This window comes from Pseudonaja textilis, chromosome 2 (assembly GCF_049901715.1).
Source record: "Pseudonaja textilis isolate UNSWEBS1 chromosome 2, rPseTex1.2, whole genome shotgun sequence".
Lineage (NCBI taxonomy): Eukaryota > Metazoa > Chordata > Lepidosauria > Squamata > Elapidae > Pseudonaja > Pseudonaja textilis.
The window spans coordinates 1597155-1617937 of record NC_141991.1 but is presented as its reverse complement, the minus strand read 5'-3'; the positions used below and the strand labels follow the sequence as shown (position 1 = coordinate 1617937).

Genomic DNA, 20783 nt, shown 5'->3' with positions numbered 1-20783 from the left:
ACTGCACGAGTCAAAAAGAGGGCTGTGAAAATATTTACAGACCCCTCACATCCCGGACATAAACTGTTTCAACTCCTTCCCTCAAAACGACACTATAGAGCACTGCACACCAGAACAACTAGACACAAGATGAGTTTTTTTCCCTGAATGCCATCACTCTGCTAAACTAATAATTCCCTCAACACTGTTCAACTATTTCCTAAGTCTGCACTACTATTGATCTTCCCATCACTCCTTATCACCCATCCCCTCCCTCTTGTGACTGTATGACTGTAACTTTGTTGCTTGTATCCTTACGATCTATATGGACTAGTTTGATTTCCTAGTATGATTTGACTGCTTATTGTACCCTATGACCGTTATTAAATGTTGTACCTTACGATTCTTGACTCTTGATGAATGTATCTTTTACGTACACTGAGAGCATTTGCACCAAGACAAATTCCTTGTGTGTCCAATCACACTTCGCCAATAAAAGAATTCTATTATTATTACTAAGTCATCATCTTCTTTTAATGACCCCATAATCCCTTGCTGGGTAGAGTCTGGGCAACAGAATGGAGCGAATAGAATGTTTCTTGGCTGGATGCCCTTCCTGGCACCAATGCGGAGTTTTGTTCAGCAGATAAATTCTCATCGTGCCCAGTTGAGAAAGAACTGCCTGTACCTAGGATCAAACTCAGTCTCCTGATTGTGAGGTGAGAGCTCCACTTCTAGGCCACCCTGCTAAGTAAGGGAGTAAAAAGTCTCCAGGGTTCTTCAGGCCAGTTTGGTGGCCTCTCTGTTGCCTTAATCAGTGAGTGGCCACTTCTCTATGGTTGTATCTTCTTTAGAGTGTGGAGTCCATCTTTTTTTTAAAGTAATTCATCCATAGAAGAGACTTAGACCATCAGTCCCCAACCTTTGCGGATTGGTGTGTATGTGTGTGTCCATGTGTGCAGCTCCACTCATGACAAGAAGCCTCTGGATGTCTCAGCCCTCTTCAGGCTTCTCCGCATCAAAAGCTTTTGCAAAAGGACAGAAGGCCAGTCAGAGGTGGTATTTGCCAGTTCTCCGAACTACTCAAAATTTCTACTACCGGTTCTCCAGAACTGGCCAGAACCTACTGAATATCACCTCTGCTACAGACCGGCAGTGTGAGGGGCGGGGTGTGGATTTTGCACACACAACCAAATCCCCTGCAATATGCAAACAAAGTGTCATGCCCTTGTTGGAGTCTGATTCTGAGGGGGAGATTGAGCAGCTGACAGGGAGTGGGAGGGTGGCTCCGGTGGCTGTGGAAGAAACGGGGGAAGGGCACAATCCGGCTGGGCATTCAGAGGAAGACCCAGGGCCATCCCCTCTTCATCCTAGGGCATGCAAGGAGGAACGGAGAAGGGAGCAACATGGCTTATGGGAGAGAAAAAGGCCCTGATCCCTTTCATTAGTTGCAGCTGGGAGGATAGGATATAAGAAGGACGTTTGCACATAGCACCTTGCTGGAAGCAAAGGGTGCATTATCTTTATCTAGGCTTATCTGGGTTTTGGCATCCTCCCTGTGCATGCTTTGTTATCTTTTGGGAGTCTATTTATTATCCTGGCCTGTCATGTTACTTACTTCAGCGTGTTTTGTGTTGGTTTTTTAAATTTCTACTTTATCTGTACTTTGAGTTCAGACTGCATTTCTTCCCTTTGTAGACTGTTTTTGGAAGAGTTTGATCTCCAGCCGGGGATAACTGGACATAGGGGGCCAAGTTGGAGGTATTAAAGAGACTTTACCTATTTTTGTGACTTTGTTGCTTTTGTGCCATGCCCCGGGTCATCACACGAAGCTTCATATGATTGCCAGGCACTTACATGGTCCAAGGCTTGGGGACTCCTGGTTTAGTTTAGTTTAGTTTATTGTCATTCCACCTTGTACAATGAAATCAAACACCATCTTCAGTGTACATTAGGGCTATGAAAATGAACACAAACACATATCCTTTACATTCTATACATTGAATTGAAACCCCCTGATATTACATTAATATTGCACTATACAGTAGAATTCAATAGTTACTGCCCTGGGATAGAAGCTGTTTTTCAGCCTATTTGTCCTTGTTTTTAACTGTCCTGTACCGTCTGCCAGATGGTATTAGTTCAAAAAAAGGGTGCCCAGGATGAGACGGATCTTTGAGAAAGTTTTGAACTTTCTTAAGGCAGCGGGAGCTATAAAGCTGTTCCAAAGAGGGGAGAGGGCAGCCAAACCCATCCCCTGGGCTATGATGTTTGGAGTGCTGTCCTATCTGCACTGTGCAATTGGCAAACCGTACACAGATGCAGTAAGTTAAGATAGTCTCCATGGTGCAGCGGTAGAAGGTCACCAGTAGTTTTTCATTCAGTTGTTGTTTTCTGAGAAGTCTCGGATAGTATAATCTCTGCTGGGCCCTTTTGACCAGGGCTGCAATGTGAGCACCTCAGGTCAGGTCCTCTTTTATGCCCTGGGTGGCTCCTTTGATGACAATTAAGGGGAGTCTCCTTTCTGAACCACGTTCCACTCGTTTACACAATCTCTCTGTTATGACCCAAGTGATCAAGGCAAGGCAGGCCTCTAGAGCAATGGTCCCCACACTTGGCAACTTGTGGACTTCAACTCCCAGAATTCCTCAGCCAGCTATGAGTTCTGGGGGTTGAAGCCCATAAATCTTAAAGTTGCTCTGCTCTACAGCAAGGGTGTCAAAACTGGCGGCCTGCAGGCTGGATGCGTCACGCACAGGCCACCCACCCACTCACCCCATCTCTGCAAATGGGGAAAAACGTCACATGACGGCAACACGATGAGTTTGACACCCATATTCTAGAGCAGGGGTCTCCAACCTTGGCAACTTGAAGACTTTGCTGGCTGAGGAATTCTGGGAGTTGAAGTCCACAAATCTTAAAGTTGCCAAGGTTGGAGACCCCTGCTCTAGAGAGTCCTTTATCTCAACCAAGGGTCCTCCAACAACCGGTAAGGCTCCATCTTCACACTACTCTGAAGGCAGCCACAGTCCCCCAGACAACAAACCCTAGAGGACAACGGAAGTCCCGAGAGTGGGAACACGCTCTCAGGGGAAAGGTCCAGGGTTTCAAGTCCAGTCCACAAGTCAAGAATACAAGACAATGGCCGTCCTCCAGGCAAAGAAAAGGTCCAAGGCAAGAAGTGGTTGCAAGAGAAGCAAAGGCCCAAAGCAGCCCACAAAACAAGGGCAAGGTCCAAGACAAAAGTCAAGAGCAATCTCCAAAGCAAGGCAACGCAAAACAGCAACAGGCATGAGTCGAAGCTGGAGGGAGTGTAAGCCAAAGCAACCTACTGTTCCTGGCAAAGACTACTAACTCCCCACGGCTTCCCTTTAAGTTACTCCATCTCAGGGGTTCGTTGTGAGGAGGGTTGGGGTGACCTCCTCCTAAGTAGCCTTAGCAGAAGCCAGAAACAAGACTCCTTGTCACGAAAAACCCTTCTTTATTTACCTCTTGTGAATTAATTGCCTTCAGCCACTGAAAAGTCCAGGCAATCATCCTTCAAGGAGTTAATGACAGCAACAGACTGTCAACTCATAAAACATTCCTATGTCTGTTTTAGTAGTTGCCATAAAAAAGGGGGGCGCGGAGGAAGAAAATTGGAAGAGCAGTGCAGCAGTTGGAAAGTTGAAAGTACATTCCAACTCTTATCTTTAAAAGATTGTAACTAAAATACCAGAGTTTTTGGCTGCGAATATATTTAATTGGAAAACATGAATGATGACACCCAGCCTGTGAATGGGCTCAATTGTAGAATCTGGTTTATGAGACACGCAAGGGGGAAAGGGGGAAACAGGGTCACAGGTGACTAAATTATGTATGCCAGAGTTGGCTTCATCCAGGGCAGTGCCAGTAGATTGCCTCTAATAAATCCTTTGAAGTTTTTTTTGAAGTTTGGCTCGAGAATCATGATTTAATTAGGGCGATTGCTGGAATCCTGACACAGACCTTATCAGTTCCTTGCATGAGCGCCCAGCTGAAAGGCTGCAAATTAAGTTCTGGCAGTCTCTGTGGCATGATACACAATGAGCAAAATCTTCAGAAGGACGAACTGTTGTTCCCCTCCACCCCTCCACCCCCTCATCGTCTGATTCTGCTGACAGCTCTGCTGACAGCTGGCGGGCCATAACAGCCTTGCAGCCTTTCTCTGGGCTTGCCGAGGCTCTGCTCTCCTTGCCCTTGGATAAAATGGAGGAGCCGGCTGTTCCTCCTCAGAGATCCGCTGCCTATCAGCATCACTGCCTGTCAGCAGCTGGATACTCCGCTGTGTCTGTGCAGGCAGGCAACCCCCCTACTGGGGACTGGGACAGCATCATCCTAAGCCCCTGGCCTCTCCAAACATGCTAAGGGAGACACACTCTATAAAGTCATAGTACCATGGTGTGCGTAGGACAAAAGCCATTTTGAAATATCCTGCTTGTTATAAGGGAGTAAGTGTCTCAAAACTCAGTAGCTCTACCAAGTAAGGGAGTGTTCCAGCTTGACCACAAAAGAGAGATAACAGGATGTGGGTAGAACAATGGGGGGTATTGATAGAATGCATACGTGCCAGAAACTGTGTAGCTGCTTTTGCTAGATAAGGGAATGCCTAGAAACCTCCAAAATGTATATGTGTCAATTTAAAAACAGGAAGAATGTGAGCCAAGCCCTCGTACGAGGGGGCGGACAGTTAGGGTATAAAAGTGTTGTTTGAATTTTGCTCTGGGTTCCTTCAATGCCTGAGGGAACCCGTCTTTGCAAACACGTGGTGGTTTTTCGTATCCACCTTGTGGTGGTCTTTTCGTATCCCCCACCTCACAATGGCACGCAGAGCTATTTGTGCGGGCACATGAGCCCCAGGCAAACTTTCCTCACTGTGCATGTGCGCGCCTCCCAGCCGATTTTCCACCCATTTGAGACCTTTTTCCGGAAATACAGGAAGTGACAAAATGGGCCTATCTTTCATCGTGCAAAGGCTTCCCTCAAGCCTCTGGCAGGCCGAAAAAGGCCTCAAATGGGCCGAAAATCAGCTGGGAGGCACAGTGCAGGTAAAGGAGCGGAGGGGATTGTACGCGCATGCACAAAGGGCATGGGAGAGCCGCACGCATTACCTTCTGGGTACTAGCACGCGAGCACGCGTGCACAAGCGCATGTGCCATTTTTGGCACAGGAGTCCAAAAAGGTTAGCCATCACTGCCTTAGTAAGATTACAGCTAGAGTACTGCATCCAGTTTTGGTCACCACATTATAAAAAAGATGTTGAGGCTCTAGAAAAAGTACAGAGAAGAGCAACCAGGATGATTAGGGGACTGGAGACTAAACATATGAAGAACGGTTACAGGAACTGGGCATGGCTAGTCTAGTGAAGAGAAGGACCAGGGGAGACATGATAGCAGTCTTCCAATATTTGAGGGGCTGCCACAGGAAGGAAGGGGCCAAGCTATTTTCTAAAGCACCCAAAGGCCAGACAAGGAATAATGGATGGAAACTGAACAAGAGATTCAACCTGGAAATAAGGAGAAACTTTCTGACAGAACAATTAACCAATGGAACAGCTTGCCCTCGGAAGTTGTGGGAGTTTCATCACTTGAGACTTTCAAGAAGAGATTGGACTCCCATCTGTCAGAAATGGTGTAGGGCCTCCCGCTTGGGCAGGGGGTTCGACTAGATGACCTACAAGGTCTCTTCCAACACATACTGTCTGTTATTATCTGTTATTATGACATCGCCATCCCTGTTGGACGGTCCCAGTTCCTCCTCCTCCTCCTCCTCTTCTTCCTCCTCTGAACTGGGCTCCATGACATTCTCCCCTGTGTGGATACTTTCATGACGATTAAGATGTGCTTTCCGCGTAAAGATCTTCCCACACTTGAGGCATTTATATGGTCTCTCCCCTGTGTGGATCTTTTGGTGGCGATTCAGTTTCCCCTTGCTAATCAAGTGCAGTCCACATTCCATGCATTCAAATGGCCTCTCTCCTGTGTGGATCCTCCGGTGAAGAGCCAGGTCATGTTAGTTTGCTGAAACCTGAACATACTTTCCCATTTGTGACCTGACCAGGCCGCCCCACCAGTTCCTCTTCTGATTGAACAATATTTTAAAATTAAGGAAATTCTGGATTCCAGGAAATAGAGAGGAAGACTTCAATATTTAGTTGCTTGGAAACAAATTTTCATCCTTCTCAGTTGGAATGGGTAAATGACCGTGCTGTCAGGGCCCCTAAACTTGTACACGCTTTTCGTTCTAAATATCCTGACCAGCCTTAATGTACTTTTGTATATATATAACTGTATCTAGAATGTTTATTTTCCTGCTATTTTACTATCTTCTCTTTTAGCCTCCAAGAATTCTTCCTGACATCTTTAACTGCTTGACCCTTGCCGGCTGCCGTGGAAACGAGGGAGGGATAATTGGGCTCCTTGGGGGATGGAAGTTGAAGTTGTGTGAACTGTAATAGATGGGATGCTTTCCTGCTTTCTGCACAAATGCAGCCACTTATCTTTTCTAGGCCAAAGCCAACCGTCTTGGCATACCAGATGTGTGAGACGCCATCTGAAGATGTAACCCACATGACATTATACACACCTCAGATTGGATGTCCAGTTTGAACTGTTGGGGGTGGGGACTTGGGATAACTTTCAATATGTAATTTCCACGCCTTTTGCCTCAGTTCTTGCTTTCTTTTTGTTGCTATCACTTCATATCCAGTAAAAGTACTTTTCCCTATATTAAATGGAATCTAAGGTTTTCTTTCTTGGATATTGAATGGAGGCACAGCTGACACCGCACTCCTTACATCCTGGTGTAACCTAATTTGGTAATGAAACCTCTGCAAGAAAACAAGCAAGCTCATGTTTTTTACCTCATGTTAAGGCATACACTCAAAAGCAAGGTTAAGGCATACACTCAAAAGAAGGCCGGAAACCCTGTAATTGTGGAGTCTCTCTGGCAAGAACAAAGAATGCTCGTTCACAAAATATATGCATATGTCAACTCATAAAATATGTTTCTGGTCTTTTAGAGTTGCCAGCAGAAAGGGAGGGAGGAGCAGTGCAGCAGCTTGCAAAAATGAAACTGCATTCCATAAATGTTTTTATGGAGTTTCTAGGCGACCGAAGTTTCTGCCGCGCAAAATTGTAACTAGAGAACATGATTGATGACTCTTGGCTATGGATGTGTCCCATTGGAGAATATGAATTACGATACAGCCAGGGGGTGGGGGAAAACCAGGGTCAAGGGTGACAATGAATGATGTGTCTCAGTCGGCTACACCCAGGCAGCACCGGCATGTCTACACCTAATAAATCTTTTTTAAGAACCCGAAGTGGCCCGCCGGTTTGGCATCGTGGCTTCCCTGAAGGACTACAGTACGTAGGGATTCTGGGACGAAGAGTTTTGTCCCTTTCTAGCCTAGGTCATCTCTTTTTGTTAAAATGCTGGAAACTCATGATTTAAATGGGGGTAACTACCGGAGCCCTGACAATGCACAAGTAACACTTGTAGCAATTCTAGGTGGTTAAAGGACTGATAACAGTAACAAAGAGTTAGACATCCTGCATAGCTCAGCTAAAAGTTAGGAATAGGGATGGCCTGGAACAAATAAAGTGTATATTAGATAACTCCTGGAGCATTCATTAGACCAATAGACCCAATTGTTAGATCACAGGTTCCAACCTTTTGGACCTTAGGGACCACCAAATTCATAATTTGATATCCCACAAATCACCAATATGATTTTTTTTAAAAAAGGATAATTACATTTGTAAAATAATGATCAGAGAACTTTCATTTTATTAATATGAAATGCACCTATTTAATATAACAAAATTATAAACGCCTATTTAGTCATAAAATCTTTACAGGTTGTTTAATTGTAACAAAATTATTAAAGTTAGCGTAATTATAACAGAACAATTGAAGCTTATTTAAGTATTACACATTTTTAGTGTGATATTTGTTTCTGCTTGTTTGAAATAAGTTTATGGATTTTTGGCTCCAATGACGTTACTGCAAGACGAAGAGTCGTTTTTATTTCAAGCCGAGAACGGTACCGAGTTTTAATTGCTGTGACTGATGAAAATGTCTTTTCGCACAAATATGTTGTTGAAAATTGGATCAAAATTTTCATTGCTTTTTCACTCAGCAATGGGTATTCACTTTTTACAGAGAGCCAGAAATGAGGACTTGAGATGGATGAGTGGAATTTAATTTTGAGATGGCCGTCGCATGATAGATCAATGAGGTTTTCTTTTTCACGCAGACTTAAATTGCTATCTTCAATGTTTGCTGCAAATGGATCTATTATCCACATATTGCCATGTCTGGGATCTTCATTCTTTGGGTAGTAGCGACCAAAAGATTCTGTGAGTGATTGTAGGTGCTGTTGAACAATGGTTATCACCTGCCGGTTAACATCCTTCTCTCTCATATATTCAGCAAAATTTGAAAACATCTGCAGATCGTCTTCAGCCAACCGTGTTTGCCACAGTAATATTTTCCTTTGAAAAGCATCCATTTTACCTCGCAGTGCGAATACCTCAAGTTGTCCTTGCAAAGATATGTTTAGTTCATGTAACAGCGCAAAAATATCTGCCAGGTATGCAAGCTTGGCTACCCACTCATCGTCAGACAACAGTTCCTGAAATTTTGGATTATTTTGTTGATAGAAAAACAATTTGACTTCTTCACGAAGAGCAAACAGTCGGGTTAGTATTTTGCCCCTGGACAGCCATCTCACCTCAGTGTGAAGAAGGAGGTGAGTATACTCAGAACCCATTTCTTCACAAAGTGCCTCAAACATTCGAGAATTGAGCGCTTTGTGTCGAATTTCATGTACAATTTTAATAATATCTGATAATACTTCGTGTAGTCCTGGGGACATTTCTTTTGTCACAAGTTGCTCACGATGTATAATGCAGTGTGTAGACAAAATGTCTGGGTGACCAACATTTTTCACCTTGGCAACAATTCCTGAAAGATGTCCAGTCATGTTTGCGGCACCGTCTGTACATATCCCAATACATTTTTTCCATTCAATTCCATGTTCCAGGAAATAACTGCTCAGTGCTTCAAAAATCTCAGAGCTAGTTGTTCTGCCCGGCAAGTTGAGCGAGCAAAGTAGTTCTTCCTGTAATTCTCCTTCACACTCAATCCTCACGAAACAAAGGAGAAGTGCCTTGTTACTTATGTCTGTTGATTCATCAAGTTGAATTGCATAAAACGGGGAATTTTTTACCATTTTTATAACCTGGTTTTCAATATCTTCCGCCATGTCTTCAATTCTGCGCCTGATGGTGTTAGCGGACATAGGAATCGCATTCAGTTCCTGAACAGCCTGCTTTCCCAAAACCTCTTCACAGGCTTGTAACATGCAAGGCTTAATTAATTCTTCTCCAATCGTATACGGCTTCTTATTTTTTGCGATCTGAAGTGCGGTCAGGTAAGATGCCTTTAATAAGGACTTATCTTCAACAGTCATTTTTGATGGAGCCGTTACTTGCTTTGGCATATTTTCATGCATTCTTTGAAAATATTCAAGTGATTTGTAAGCTAAATCCGGATGTTTTGATTGCAAGTGTCTTCTGAGTTTCGAAGGTTTCATGCCTTCATTGGATAAAATCTTAGAACACACAATACAAAGTGGCCGTGGATCCAGCTCACTACCAGGTTCTTGAATAAATCCAAATTTCAAATAATCCAAATGATATTTTCTTGATACTTTGAGTTTTTTCTTCTTTCCGACTCCAGTTTGAATGTTCTTCCTAATGGTGACTGACGAGGACTGTGGAGGCTCCAATTCACTGATCAGCTCATGGTTAAATGAAGTATACATATTGTTGTTACTATCGTCGTTAGTAATGTTATCTTTTGTATTACTAAAGAAATGCAAAATATTCCTTTGCGTTTCACTCATCATGGGAACCATTTGAATCTAGAATCAAACAAGAAATGATAGTTGTCAAAATCAAATTATTTGATGCCATTAAGTATTGCAGTCAAAGAAAATACAGTTAAGGTCAAACTTACCTAAAAAGAGCACCTGAGAAATAAAACAACTGGATGAGAATTGGTATCCTCAGAGCAGGGTGACTGTTGTAATGGTCAAAACAATATTGAAGCGTGCAGCTCAACAATGGCTGCCTCATCTTAAGACTACCCTGATGTCACGCTGCACCTCTTGTTTCCCCCTCACTAGGGCAGTTTGTGAATTTAGCGCAGGGGTCCTTAAACTTTTTAAACAGGGGGCCAATTCACAGTCCCCAGACTGTTGGGGGCTGGACTATAGTTTGATCTGCCCAATGACTGGCTGGGTAAAAATGGCCAACTCGATGTCACTCACATCGAGGCGTGCCTCGCTGGTCTCTCCTCGCCTGCCTGCCTGGGCTCCTTAGGGCCCCAACAGGAAGCAGTTGTTGGAACTAAACAGCCACCACGAGAAAGAGTCGGCAAAACAGCTGGCTCAGTTCAAATTGGATCTGACTGAGAAGGAGGCTCAGCAGAAGCCCTTCACTGAGGACAACGAGCATAGGCTTTCCAAGCAGAGGGAAGACCTGCGGGAGTGCAAGGCCAGGTACCGGCGCCTGGAGGCTCAGCGGGCTGAGATGGTCAGCCAGTTCCAGGCCATGATGCAGTCCCACTGGACCAAGGCCCTCCGGCTCTTCGCCATCGGCAGCGTTTCCTTCCAACCTTCGCCCAAAGCCCCGCACCAGGAGGCTGAAGCAGACCCCAAGTTGGAATTTCTCCCCCCCCCTCCAACCCACTCAAAAAGACCCCAAAGGGGGAGATTCTGGCATGGGCAACTCAAGGGAGCTGGCATGGGCCAAGGTGGGACTGCTGCAGCCCATCCTCCAGTAGCAGAACAAACTGCAAGAGATCTCAGGACCCGGTCGTGAGAAGTCCCATGTTCCTCAGAAGACGGGGAAGAAACTCTCGGGTCCGCTGGCCTCCCACTCTGGTGTACCTTGGCAGCTGGACTACTTCTCTCCGCCTCCCCTTTCTTGTTTTCCTGCTGGATGGATGCAGCGGGACATCGGTGCTAGCTTGACCCTGGGGCACTGTGTCCGGACGAGACACTTTCTCTCGGCCTCCAAGCAGGAGGCCCAAGAGAAAGCCCTTGGTTCAGGCACAAAGCCTTCCAGGAAACTCTTTTGTGTTCCTTCTCTCAAGCTTGGTCCGTCGGAGTGAAGGAAAATGAAGAGGGGCAGACTGACGGTGGTGGGAAAGTGGGTCCCATATTCCAGAGCTGTAGTAGTCACAGGACTGGCCCAACTACTGGCAGCTGCTTCGGGATGATCAAATCCTGGGACTATTGAAGCTCTGGAATATGGGACCGATTTAGCTGCAATGCACGGCAAAGCTAGGGAGAAGTTTCCCACACTGCTTTAGTGAGCTCCTCAAGGCGAGGAGGCCTCGTAGAAGCCAAGAGGCAGGCTCGAAAGGCAGCTGAGCCTCCCCACCACCACTCCGTTGGGCTGAGCGTACTGAGTCCAGGGCGGATTTCCCTCCCCGACTTTCCAGTTCGTGTGGTTCGCATCTCAAGGTTTGCGCTCGGCCCAAGTGTGGGGGTCCAGCAGGTGGGCAGGGTAATATGGGCAGCATGGCCTCGTGTTCACACTCGGCCAGATTCATTGCTTTCCATGGGCCATATCCGGCCCAGAGGCTGTAGTTTGAAGATACCTGATTTTTTAGTGCAATATAAGAAATGCAAAAATGCAAACATTTTCTCACGGGCCACCAGTGGTCCGCGGACCACCAGTTGGGGATCTCTTATGTTAGATCATTCCTAAAATGTTTATCAGATTATATTTCTTATTATCCCACCTTCTGCTTTAGGGAAAATGTCTAAAGCTTTCTTAATCCTTTGCTCTTGGCATTTGGGCCAGGACCCCTTTTCCTTGGAGCACCCCAATAAAAAGGAAATCAAAATCTGCACCTTGTGTCTGGCGTCCTTCATTGGCCTCGCCACCAGGCTCAGGCCCGAACTGGGAACCACACGCTCAGAGGCACCAAGGATTACCCCCATCCCCACATCACCCAGGAGCTACCGATATTCTCCTTTATTGATACACGGATTACCCCCATCCCCACGTCACCCAGGAGCCACCAATATTCTCCTTTATTGATACACGGATGGATCTTTGATCCTCCCCTCCCCTCTCCATCCTCAGCTCCCAGGGAGAGAGACACCCCGCCCCATTCCTCACCTGCCCCTTTCCGGGCTCTTCCCTCTGGGCTTGGCTGAGCAAGAAGCCTTCGGCCAGGGCCACCGCCTGGGAACAGCTCTCGGCTCCGCACTCCCTCACCCAGTTCGCCATCTCCTGGGGCAGCAGGGCCAGCAGATAGTCCAGCACCACCAGGTCCAGCATCTCGTCTTTGCTGCTTTTTTCCGGCCGAAGCCACTGATGGCACAGGCGGTGCAGGCGGCTGCAAATCTCCCGGGGCCCCTCGGCCACGTGGCTGCAGAGATCGGGTGGAGCCTCTGGGACGAGGGTGTTCTCCATCCTGGCTTCCCACTGGGTCTCCTGCCCCAAGGCGATGCGAGGGGGGCACCCACCAGCCTCTACGCACGCCCTTCTCCGCTTTCCAGGAGGGGGAGAAATGCTTCGGGGGCTTCTGCGCCCGAGATGCCTCCAGAAATTGTAGGGGTTGGACTAGAAGACCTCCAAGGCCCCTTTCCAACTCCGTTAGTCCGTGAATCTGTTAAGAAGAAACTGCGAATCGTTTCCGCCACAACTTTTTCGTCGCGCTCCTGGCTCCCGGGCGCCACACGCTACAATGAATGAGTCCGAACGATAGATACCCGCCGTCTAGAGGGGCCTTGTGGTAGCCAGAGAACGAAAGGGGAAAGGAGCCCGAACGATAGATACGTGCCGACTAGAGTGGCCCCGAACGAAAGGGGAAATTTTCCTCTTCCGGCCTGCCGGGAGGTTCTGTGTCTGCTGCTCTTCTTCCGACAAAGAGGGGGGGGGGGGACGGCGGAGGGAAGCTTCGCAGCCGCGGAGGTTGGGACGGCGTCGGGTGCAAAAGGCAGGGAAGGAGCGATGATCTCGGGGTCACCCCTCTAATTCAGGCGCGTGCATTCCCTTGGTACCTGCGCCGTGCAGGGAAGTCGAGGGAAGCCCCTCGGATGGTCAAAGATGGGGATTTCCCCCCCGCGTCGGTGAATCCAGGTGAAGATGAAAGGAAAGGCGCCTGGTAGCACCTTTGCCATTTATAGCATCTCTTACCTCGCAACGCTCGTTTCTCTCGCTGGATACATGTATACACAGCCGAACTAGACTGTGTTGTTTCTCCGTGTAATACAATATATGTGGGTACATGCATCATCCATCCAACCATCCATTCATTCATATAATATTTGTGGGTACATCCATCCATCCACCCATCCTGTCATGTTTATGTAGTGTATATTAGAAGGGGAGATCCTTTGAGGGCTGTATGCAACAAAGCTTCATTATAATGTATGCCGATTAGGATCTGTTCAACGTGACAATAAAGTTATTTTAAGTCTACAGAACAAGAGGTTTGTGAGTGCATAGAGCGGCTAGAGCAGGGGTCCCCATACTTGGCAACTTTAAGATTTGTGGACTTCAACTCCCAGAATTCTGGGAGTTGAAATCTACAAGTCTTAAAGAAAGAAAGAAAGAAAGAAAGAGAGAGAGAGAGAGAGAGAGAGAAAGAAAGAAAGGTGAAAGAAAGAGAAAGAAAAGGAAGAGAGGCAGACAGATAGACAGACAGATAGATAGATAGACAGAAAAATGAAAGAAAAAGGAAGACAGACAGACAGATAGATAATAGAAAAGTGAAAGAAAGAGAAAGAAAAGGAAGACAGACAGACAGACAGACAGATAGATAGATAGAAAAATGAAAGAAAAAGGAAGACAGACAGATAGATAATAGAATGAAAAGTGAAAGAAAGAAAGAAAAGGAAGACAGACAGACAGACAGATAGATAGATAGAAAAATGAAAGAAAAAGGAGGACCAATAGATAGATAGACAGATAGATTGATAGAATACTTTATTTACTTTATTTATTGGTCAAGTGTGATTGGACACACGGAATTTGTCTTGGTGTAAAAACTCTCAGTATACATAAAAGAAAAGATACATTCGTCAAGAGTCGAGAATCATAAGGTATGACACTTAATGATAGTAACAGGGTACAATAAGCAAATCACAGTAGGAAATAGACAATATAAATCATAAGTATACAAGCGAAGTTGCCAAGTTTGGAGACCTCTGGGCTAGAGCTAGACGGACGTGAGATTGAAATCGGGGAAGGGGATTGGAGTGGGAAGGCAGGTTGGATTTGGGGTGTGTGTGCTGCAAAATGGAAGGGAGACCTTGCCATCGGCCTCGCCCTTGAAGTTCGAGGAGTGGCTGGATCCCTGGTTTGCCTTGTATCAGCAGGTTCCTCTCTCTTCATGAACCTCAGACTTGCTCTCCATATGTACCGTTTTCCACCTCTCTTGTTTTTGCTTTCTCCGCTTAAAATATCTTCCAGGGCGCTGGAAGTGCAGAAGTGGGGCTTGATGGCCACACCTGGCCTTAGGTTCTACCTCGGTTTACCTAAAAGTGCTTTTTTTTTTTTTTTAAAGGAGGCAACTGGGATTTCTCGTTTTTTCTTTTGAAGACGTTTCGCTTCTCATCCAAAAGCTTCTTCAGCTCTGACGGGTTGGTGGGGAATGGAAGGATTGATATTCCTTGCAGACAGCTGATTTGAACTGGGGACTTGATATAATTATAGCTATGTGTATTTTGCTTTCGTGTTTGTTTTTAGAGCAAGTCCAGGTACTTTTCTCCAACTTGGAAATAGATGCAGAGGAGAATCAAAGCAGATGCAGCCACCTGACAAACCTCATCAAGAAAGAAACAGAAAAACCACCGTTGCTGGTCAGTCTTCCTGGATTTCTCGTGTTATATTAAGGTCAGATTAGAATAGCTGCAGGAAGGGATGGGGGTAAACAAACCCAGTGAGGTTTTTAACACATTACGCAGGTAGTCCTCGACTTGCGACCAAAAATGTATGTTTCTGAAACATTTGGTTAAGTGAATGTTTGCCCCATTTTATGGCTTTTCTAGCCACTGTTGCTAAGCGAATCATTGCAATTTAATGTAGTAAAAATGTTTCGTCAATGAATCTGGCTTCCCCATTGACTTTGCTAGTCAGAAGGTCGCAAAAGGCTGTAGGAAGGTAGCACCCACCCCTCTCCTAGGGAAATGAAATATTTTAGGATATACTAAAAAGGCAGAATATTTTCCCTAAAGAGAGAAGTAGAAACTCAGAAACAGAAATTCACCTCAGAGGCAGAAGCTCACTCCCCACCTTTGTTAATAGACGTGCCATTAAGGCCTGGGGCAGAGTATTCTACATAACAAAGCCCTCTACCCATCTCACCACCTGGCCTGGGAAGATTGCATCGGCCAGCACTCAGGTAAAGCCATGTGGTCCAGACAAAGCCTACAAAGTTAGCTAAGACCCGCCCCGGGAATCTGACAGCCAATGGGATATATTTCTTACACAGGAACAGGAAACACTAAGGTGAGGCCCAACAGAGGGTATATAACTAAGGGTCTCTCAGCATCTTGGCCCTTCTTTCCCTTCAACCAACACCTTGAAGCATGTGATCTTCCTTTTCACTTTGGAGCTCCAAGCCATGAGATCCTGTCCACCATTAAACCATCTTTCCAAACAGCCTCCATGTTTCCAGTGTCTTTTCCCCCACTTGGACCTGAACCCAGAAGGATATTTGTTCCAACAAGGGGATCACATGACCCTAGGATACTGCGTTACCAATTTGAACCAGTTGCCAAGTGTCTGAAATTTGATCCCATGACTACAAGGATGCGGCAACGGTCCTAAGTATGAAAAGGGGCCACTGTTTTCCTTGCTGTTGTAACTTTGAACAGTCAATAGAATAGAATAGAATAGAATAGAACAGAATAGAACAGAACAGAACAGAACAAAACAGAACAGAATTATTTATTGGCCAAGTGTGATTGGACACACAAGGAATTGGTCTTGGTGCAGATGCTCTCAGTGTACATAAAAGAAAAGATACATTCATCAACAGTCAAGAATCATAAGGTACAACACTTAATAATAGTCATAGGGTACAATAAGCAATCAAATCATACTAGGAAACAGTCAATATAAATCGTAAGGATACAAGCGACAAAGTTATAGTCCTACAGTCATAAGTGGGAGGGGATGGGTGATAAGGAGTGATGGGAAGATTAATAGTAATAGTAGTGCAGATTTGTAAAGAGTTGGATAGCGTTGAGGGAATTATTTGTTTAGCAGAGTGATAGCATTCGGGGGAAAACTCTCGTGTCTGGGTGTTCTGGTGTGCAGTGCTCTATAGCGTCATTTTGAGGGTAGGAGTTGAAACAGTTTATGTCCAGGATGTGGAGACCCTTTGAGAGTTGGGTGCAACAAAATTTCATTTTAATGTATGCCGACTAGTGTATATTCAAAGTGACCATAAAGTTAGTCTACGTCCCCTTGTTCATCACCATTGTAATTTTGAATAGCCAGAGCATGTGTGGTCATTAATCAAGAACTACCTGTATGAGTAGTTCTTGATTAATGGGACGTGGAGGCTCAGTGGCTAAGACGCTGATCTTGTTGATCAGAAGCATCGGCAGTTTGGTGGTTCGAATCCCTAGCACTGCGTAATGGAGTGAGCTCCCGTTACTTATCCCAGCTTCTGCCAACCTAGCAGTTCGAAAGCATGTAAAAATGCAAGTAGAAAAATAGGGACCACTTTGGTGGGAAGGTAACAACGTTCCATCTGCCTTCAGCGTTTAGTCATGCCGGCCACATGACCACGGAGACATCTTCGGACAGCGCTGGCTCTTCGGCTTTGTAATGGAGATGAGCACCACCCTCTAGAGCCGGAAACAACTAGCACGTATGTGTGAGGGGAACCTTTACCTTTACCTGTATGAGTGCTCTTTTTTACTTTATTTTAGGTTTAGGCAATGTTTTCTCCCACAGTTAAAAAAAGATCAATTACAGGTAGTCCTTGATTTACAACAGTTCACTTAGTGATCCTTGAAAGTTACAACAGCACTGAAAAAAGTGGCCATTTTCCAGTTATGACCTTTGTAGCATCCCCATAGTCAGGTGATCAAAATTCAGATGCTTTGCAGCTGGTTCACGTTTATGACCGTTGCAGTGTCCCCAGGGTCATGGGATCTCCTTTTGCGACCTTCTGACAAGCAAAGTCAATGGGGAAGCCAGGTTCCGCTTAACAGCCATGTGCCTAACTTAACACCTACAGTGATTCACTTAACAACTGCGGCCAGAAAGGTTGTAAAAATGGAGCCAGCCTCACTTAACCACAGAAATGCTGGGCTCAAATGTGGTCGTAAGTCAAGGACTTCCTGTACACAGTTGTGGGAAATATGAATTAAGCATCTCAGTCGATTATAATGGTAGTGTCAGGGCTCCGACAAATCCACCCCCATTCAAATCATAAGTTTCTAGCTGCATCTCTCAGAGTTAAAAAAAATGATTTATTAGGCATTACCTGGGTGCAGCTGACTCTAAGACACATCTTTCATTTTATCCTTGACCCTGGTCTTCCCCCCCACCCCCTGGATGTATATTCTCCAATGGGACACATCCATAGCCAAGAGTCATCAATCATGCTCTCCAGTAATAATCTTGCGTGCCAACAGCTTCGGCTGCCTAGGAATTATCTGAAGCATTTGAAGAATGCACTACTTTCCCCTACTCCCTTTCTGCTGGCAACTAAAAAGATCAAAGAAGTGCTTTTAGTTCACAGGTAGTATAGTAAAAGCAGTTGTGATCAAACCGAGAAAGGGAAACTTGCCTTGTTTTCTTTTTTTAAAAAAAAAATCATGACATTATTTTTTTGCCCCCTGCAAATCAGGTATCGGACAAGGGAAGGCAACCCTGGGAGGCAGTGTTGAGTTGAAGAGTTTGGGCCGTTTGGAACTCCATGAAGCCTTACAGGAGAAAGCTGAAATTAATTGTTTTCGATTTCATGACGAGGAAGAGACACCTGGACATCGGCAGAGAGGCAAAACTAATTTGGACTGCGATCTAGGCCTGGTAGGAAAGCAATCCCCATTTTGGGAGGAAAGAGACAGTGGTTTGGATGAAAATGCCATTCAGCAGGGGATTAAGCAGATCTTCGATCTCCTTGAGAATCCAAGAAAGCCCGTGGTGCCGAAGGCGCACAGATGCTCCTTTTGTGGGAAAAACACAAGCTGCAGATCGCAGCTGATTATGCACGAGAGGATCCACACTGGAGAAAAACCATACAGGTGCTCCGAGTGTGGCAAAAGCTTTGGTCGAAACAGCTCCCTGGCAGTTCACCGAAGGACCCACACGGGAGAAAAGCCGTACGAATGCTCCCAGTGTGGGAAGGTCTTTCGCTGCAGCTCCAACCTTTTTATCCATAAAAGGAGCCACACCGGAGAGAAACCCTATCAGTGCTCTCGGTGCGGCAAAAGCTTTAGCGAGCACACCACCCTCGTGATTCATAAGAGGACTCACACGGGAGAGAAACCATTTGAATGTCCGGAATGCGGGAAAAGCTTCAATACTAGTTCAAATCTTACAAGCCATGTGAAGTTGCACACGGGAGAGAAACCCCACAAATGTTTGCAGTGTGGGAGAAGTTTCAGTCGGAATTCCAACCTGGTGATACACCAGAGGACTCACACAGGAGAGAAACCATACAAGTGTCCCGATTGTGGGAAAGGTTTCACAACTAGCTCGAATCTGATAAGTCATGTCAGTTTACACACGGGCGAGAAGCCATTCAGATGCCCAAACTGTAGCCAGTATTTCAGCCACAATTCTACTCTTATTAAACACAAGAGGACACATACAGGAGAAAAGACTATATCAGCCTTTTGATTGCAAGAAAAGCTTGATAATTCCTCTGGGGAATTTCCAAGTGTTCACCACGATCGTTTGTTTCCAGATTGCTGAGTTACTTTCGCTAAAGAGACAACTTTATTAAACAGGAGACTCAGCCAGAAGAAATGCTCCGTGCCAAGAGGATTTGCTTGCAAAAATCAATAAATCAGTAAGTGAAAATTAGGATTTCAACATGTGCTGTCTGAAAGTAAAGTAAGAATTTAAAAATAACTATGCAGAATAAAAATGTTTCTAAGGCATCAAAACTATTCTTATTTGATATATTACAGAAAGATAGGAGTCCTGGTGGCACAATGGTTAGCATGCAGTATTGCAGGCTAACTCTGCCCACAGTCTGGAATTTGATCCTGACAGGCTCAAGGTTGACTCAGGCGTCCATCTTTCCATGGTTGGTAAAATGACCCAGACCGTTGGGAGCAATATGCTGACATTATAATCTACCCAGAGTATGCTGTAAATCACTACAGGGTTGTATATAAATCTAAGTGCTATTGCTATTGCTATACATAGAAGGAACAAGTGATAAGTTTGTTCTAGTTTCCGCCAAAGCTGAAATGCAACAGAAACTTTTCGGGAGAAAATACAACATAATCGATTGGAGAGCTGTGAGTGATCTCCGAATCATCCAATCCAACTCCCAGGATTCCCCAGCATGGGTGACTGAGGAATTCTGGGTGTCTTAAGGTTGCCATGTTTGGAGCCCCCTGATCTAGTTTAACCCCCTTTCAGGGCAGAAAGGATACTGCTTCAGTATTTTTGTTCATAACCTGAAGTGAACAAAATATGGAGCGTGCATTTGGAGCCACTGAGCTGCTGAAAAACAGCAAGATTGCTGGGATGATAGAATGTGCTGTGAACATGACATGAAGTGAATGCAAACAAAGCCTGTTTTGATCAGAAGCCACTGAAATACAAGAAATGAGTAACAAAAGTCCAGAGTTAGTCGTTGCTAAATGACCCCTCTTTCAACAACCGTTTGAAGTTAAGGCTGCTGAATGAGGAGGCTTCTAGCCATTGCTCATACTTGTGACTGTTAGAGCATCCCGTTGTTACATGATACCAATTTTCTAGTTTTCACAGCCTGCTTATGACAAGCAGAATCGGTGGAAAAGTAAGCAGGGAATTGCAGTCATGGGCTTAACATCTGGTGGTGATTCGCTTAACAAACATACCTTCTGTGATAACCCGGGGCGTGGCACAAAGGCAACACAGTCACATAAGCAATAAGAGTCCCTTTCTTATCTCCAACTTTGCCCCCAATGTCCAGGTTACCTTCGGCTGGAGAAAAACTCTCCCAGGAACAGCCTTTAACTGTAGAAAATTCAGTCCAAAACAAGGTAAATATCAACTGTAACTAAAAATCCAAACAAACTAAGCTGAAGTAATTAGCTTGACAGGGCAGGAGAAGGAATTTCAGACTTGAAAGTACAGCAAAACACACACAGTTGGGAAGATGCCAGGAACATAGATAAGCCATGACAGTGCAAGATGAATTCAAGTTTGGTCCCAACAACTTGCTGTGCACAGCTTCCTCTTTTATACACTGTGTTCCCAGCTGCAGCTAATGAAGGGAATCAGGGCCTTTTCCTCCCCCATAAGCCACGCAACTCTTGTTGCTCCCTTCTCCGTTCCTCCCTGCGTGCCCTAGGATGAAGAGGGGGTGGGCCTGGGTCTTCCTCTGAATTCCCTCTCCCTTGCTCTATGTCTCCCCTGCTCTGCCCAGCTGGACTTTGCCCTTCCACAGTTTCTTCCACAGCCAATGGAGCCACACTCCCACTCACTGTCAGCTGTTTGGCTTCCCCCTCTGATTCAGATGCCGACAGGGACATGAGACCTTCAACTGAGGTAACAGGTTGGTGTGGCACC

At 45.5% G+C, this 20783-nt stretch overlaps 2 protein-coding genes across 5 annotated transcripts; one reads left to right on the top strand and one right to left on the bottom strand.

Annotated features, from left to right (window-relative positions):
- Window positions 1-7770: 7770 nt before the first annotated feature.
- LOC113452190 (zinc finger MYM-type protein 6-like) lies at window positions 7771-12831 on the bottom strand. The gene is made up of 2 exons (XM_026723632.2): window positions 12201-12831; window positions 7771-9928 (listed from the first exon to the last, which is right to left on the bottom strand). The coding sequence occupies exons 1-2, from the start codon at window positions 12495-12497 to the stop codon at window positions 7940-7942; spliced, it is 2286 nt and encodes a 761-aa protein (XP_026579417.1). The 5' UTR covers window positions 12498-12831; the 3' UTR covers window positions 7771-7939.
- A 51-nt stretch (window positions 12832-12882) lies between these two features.
- LOC113452192 (uncharacterized) lies at window positions 12883-19162 on the top strand. 4 transcript variants are annotated; one of them, XM_087928386.1, is made up of 4 exons: window positions 12883-13356; window positions 14780-14890; window positions 16802-16911; window positions 17899-19162. In XM_087928386.1, the coding sequence occupies exon 4, from the start codon at window positions 18258-18260 to the stop codon at window positions 18891-18893; it is 636 nt and encodes a 211-aa protein (XP_087784512.1). In that variant the 5' UTR covers window positions 12883-13356; window positions 14780-14890; window positions 16802-16911; window positions 17899-18257; the 3' UTR covers window positions 18894-19162. The 4 variants fall into 4 exon arrangements, with proteins under 4 accessions (XP_087784512.1, XP_087784513.1, XP_087784511.1 ...); XM_087928387.1 differs by having other exon boundaries at window positions 13037-13166; window positions 14778-14890; XM_087928385.1 differs by lacking the exon at window positions 16802-16911 and having other exon boundaries at window positions 13043-13166; window positions 14778-14890.
- Window positions 19163-20783: the final 1621 nt, after the last annotated feature.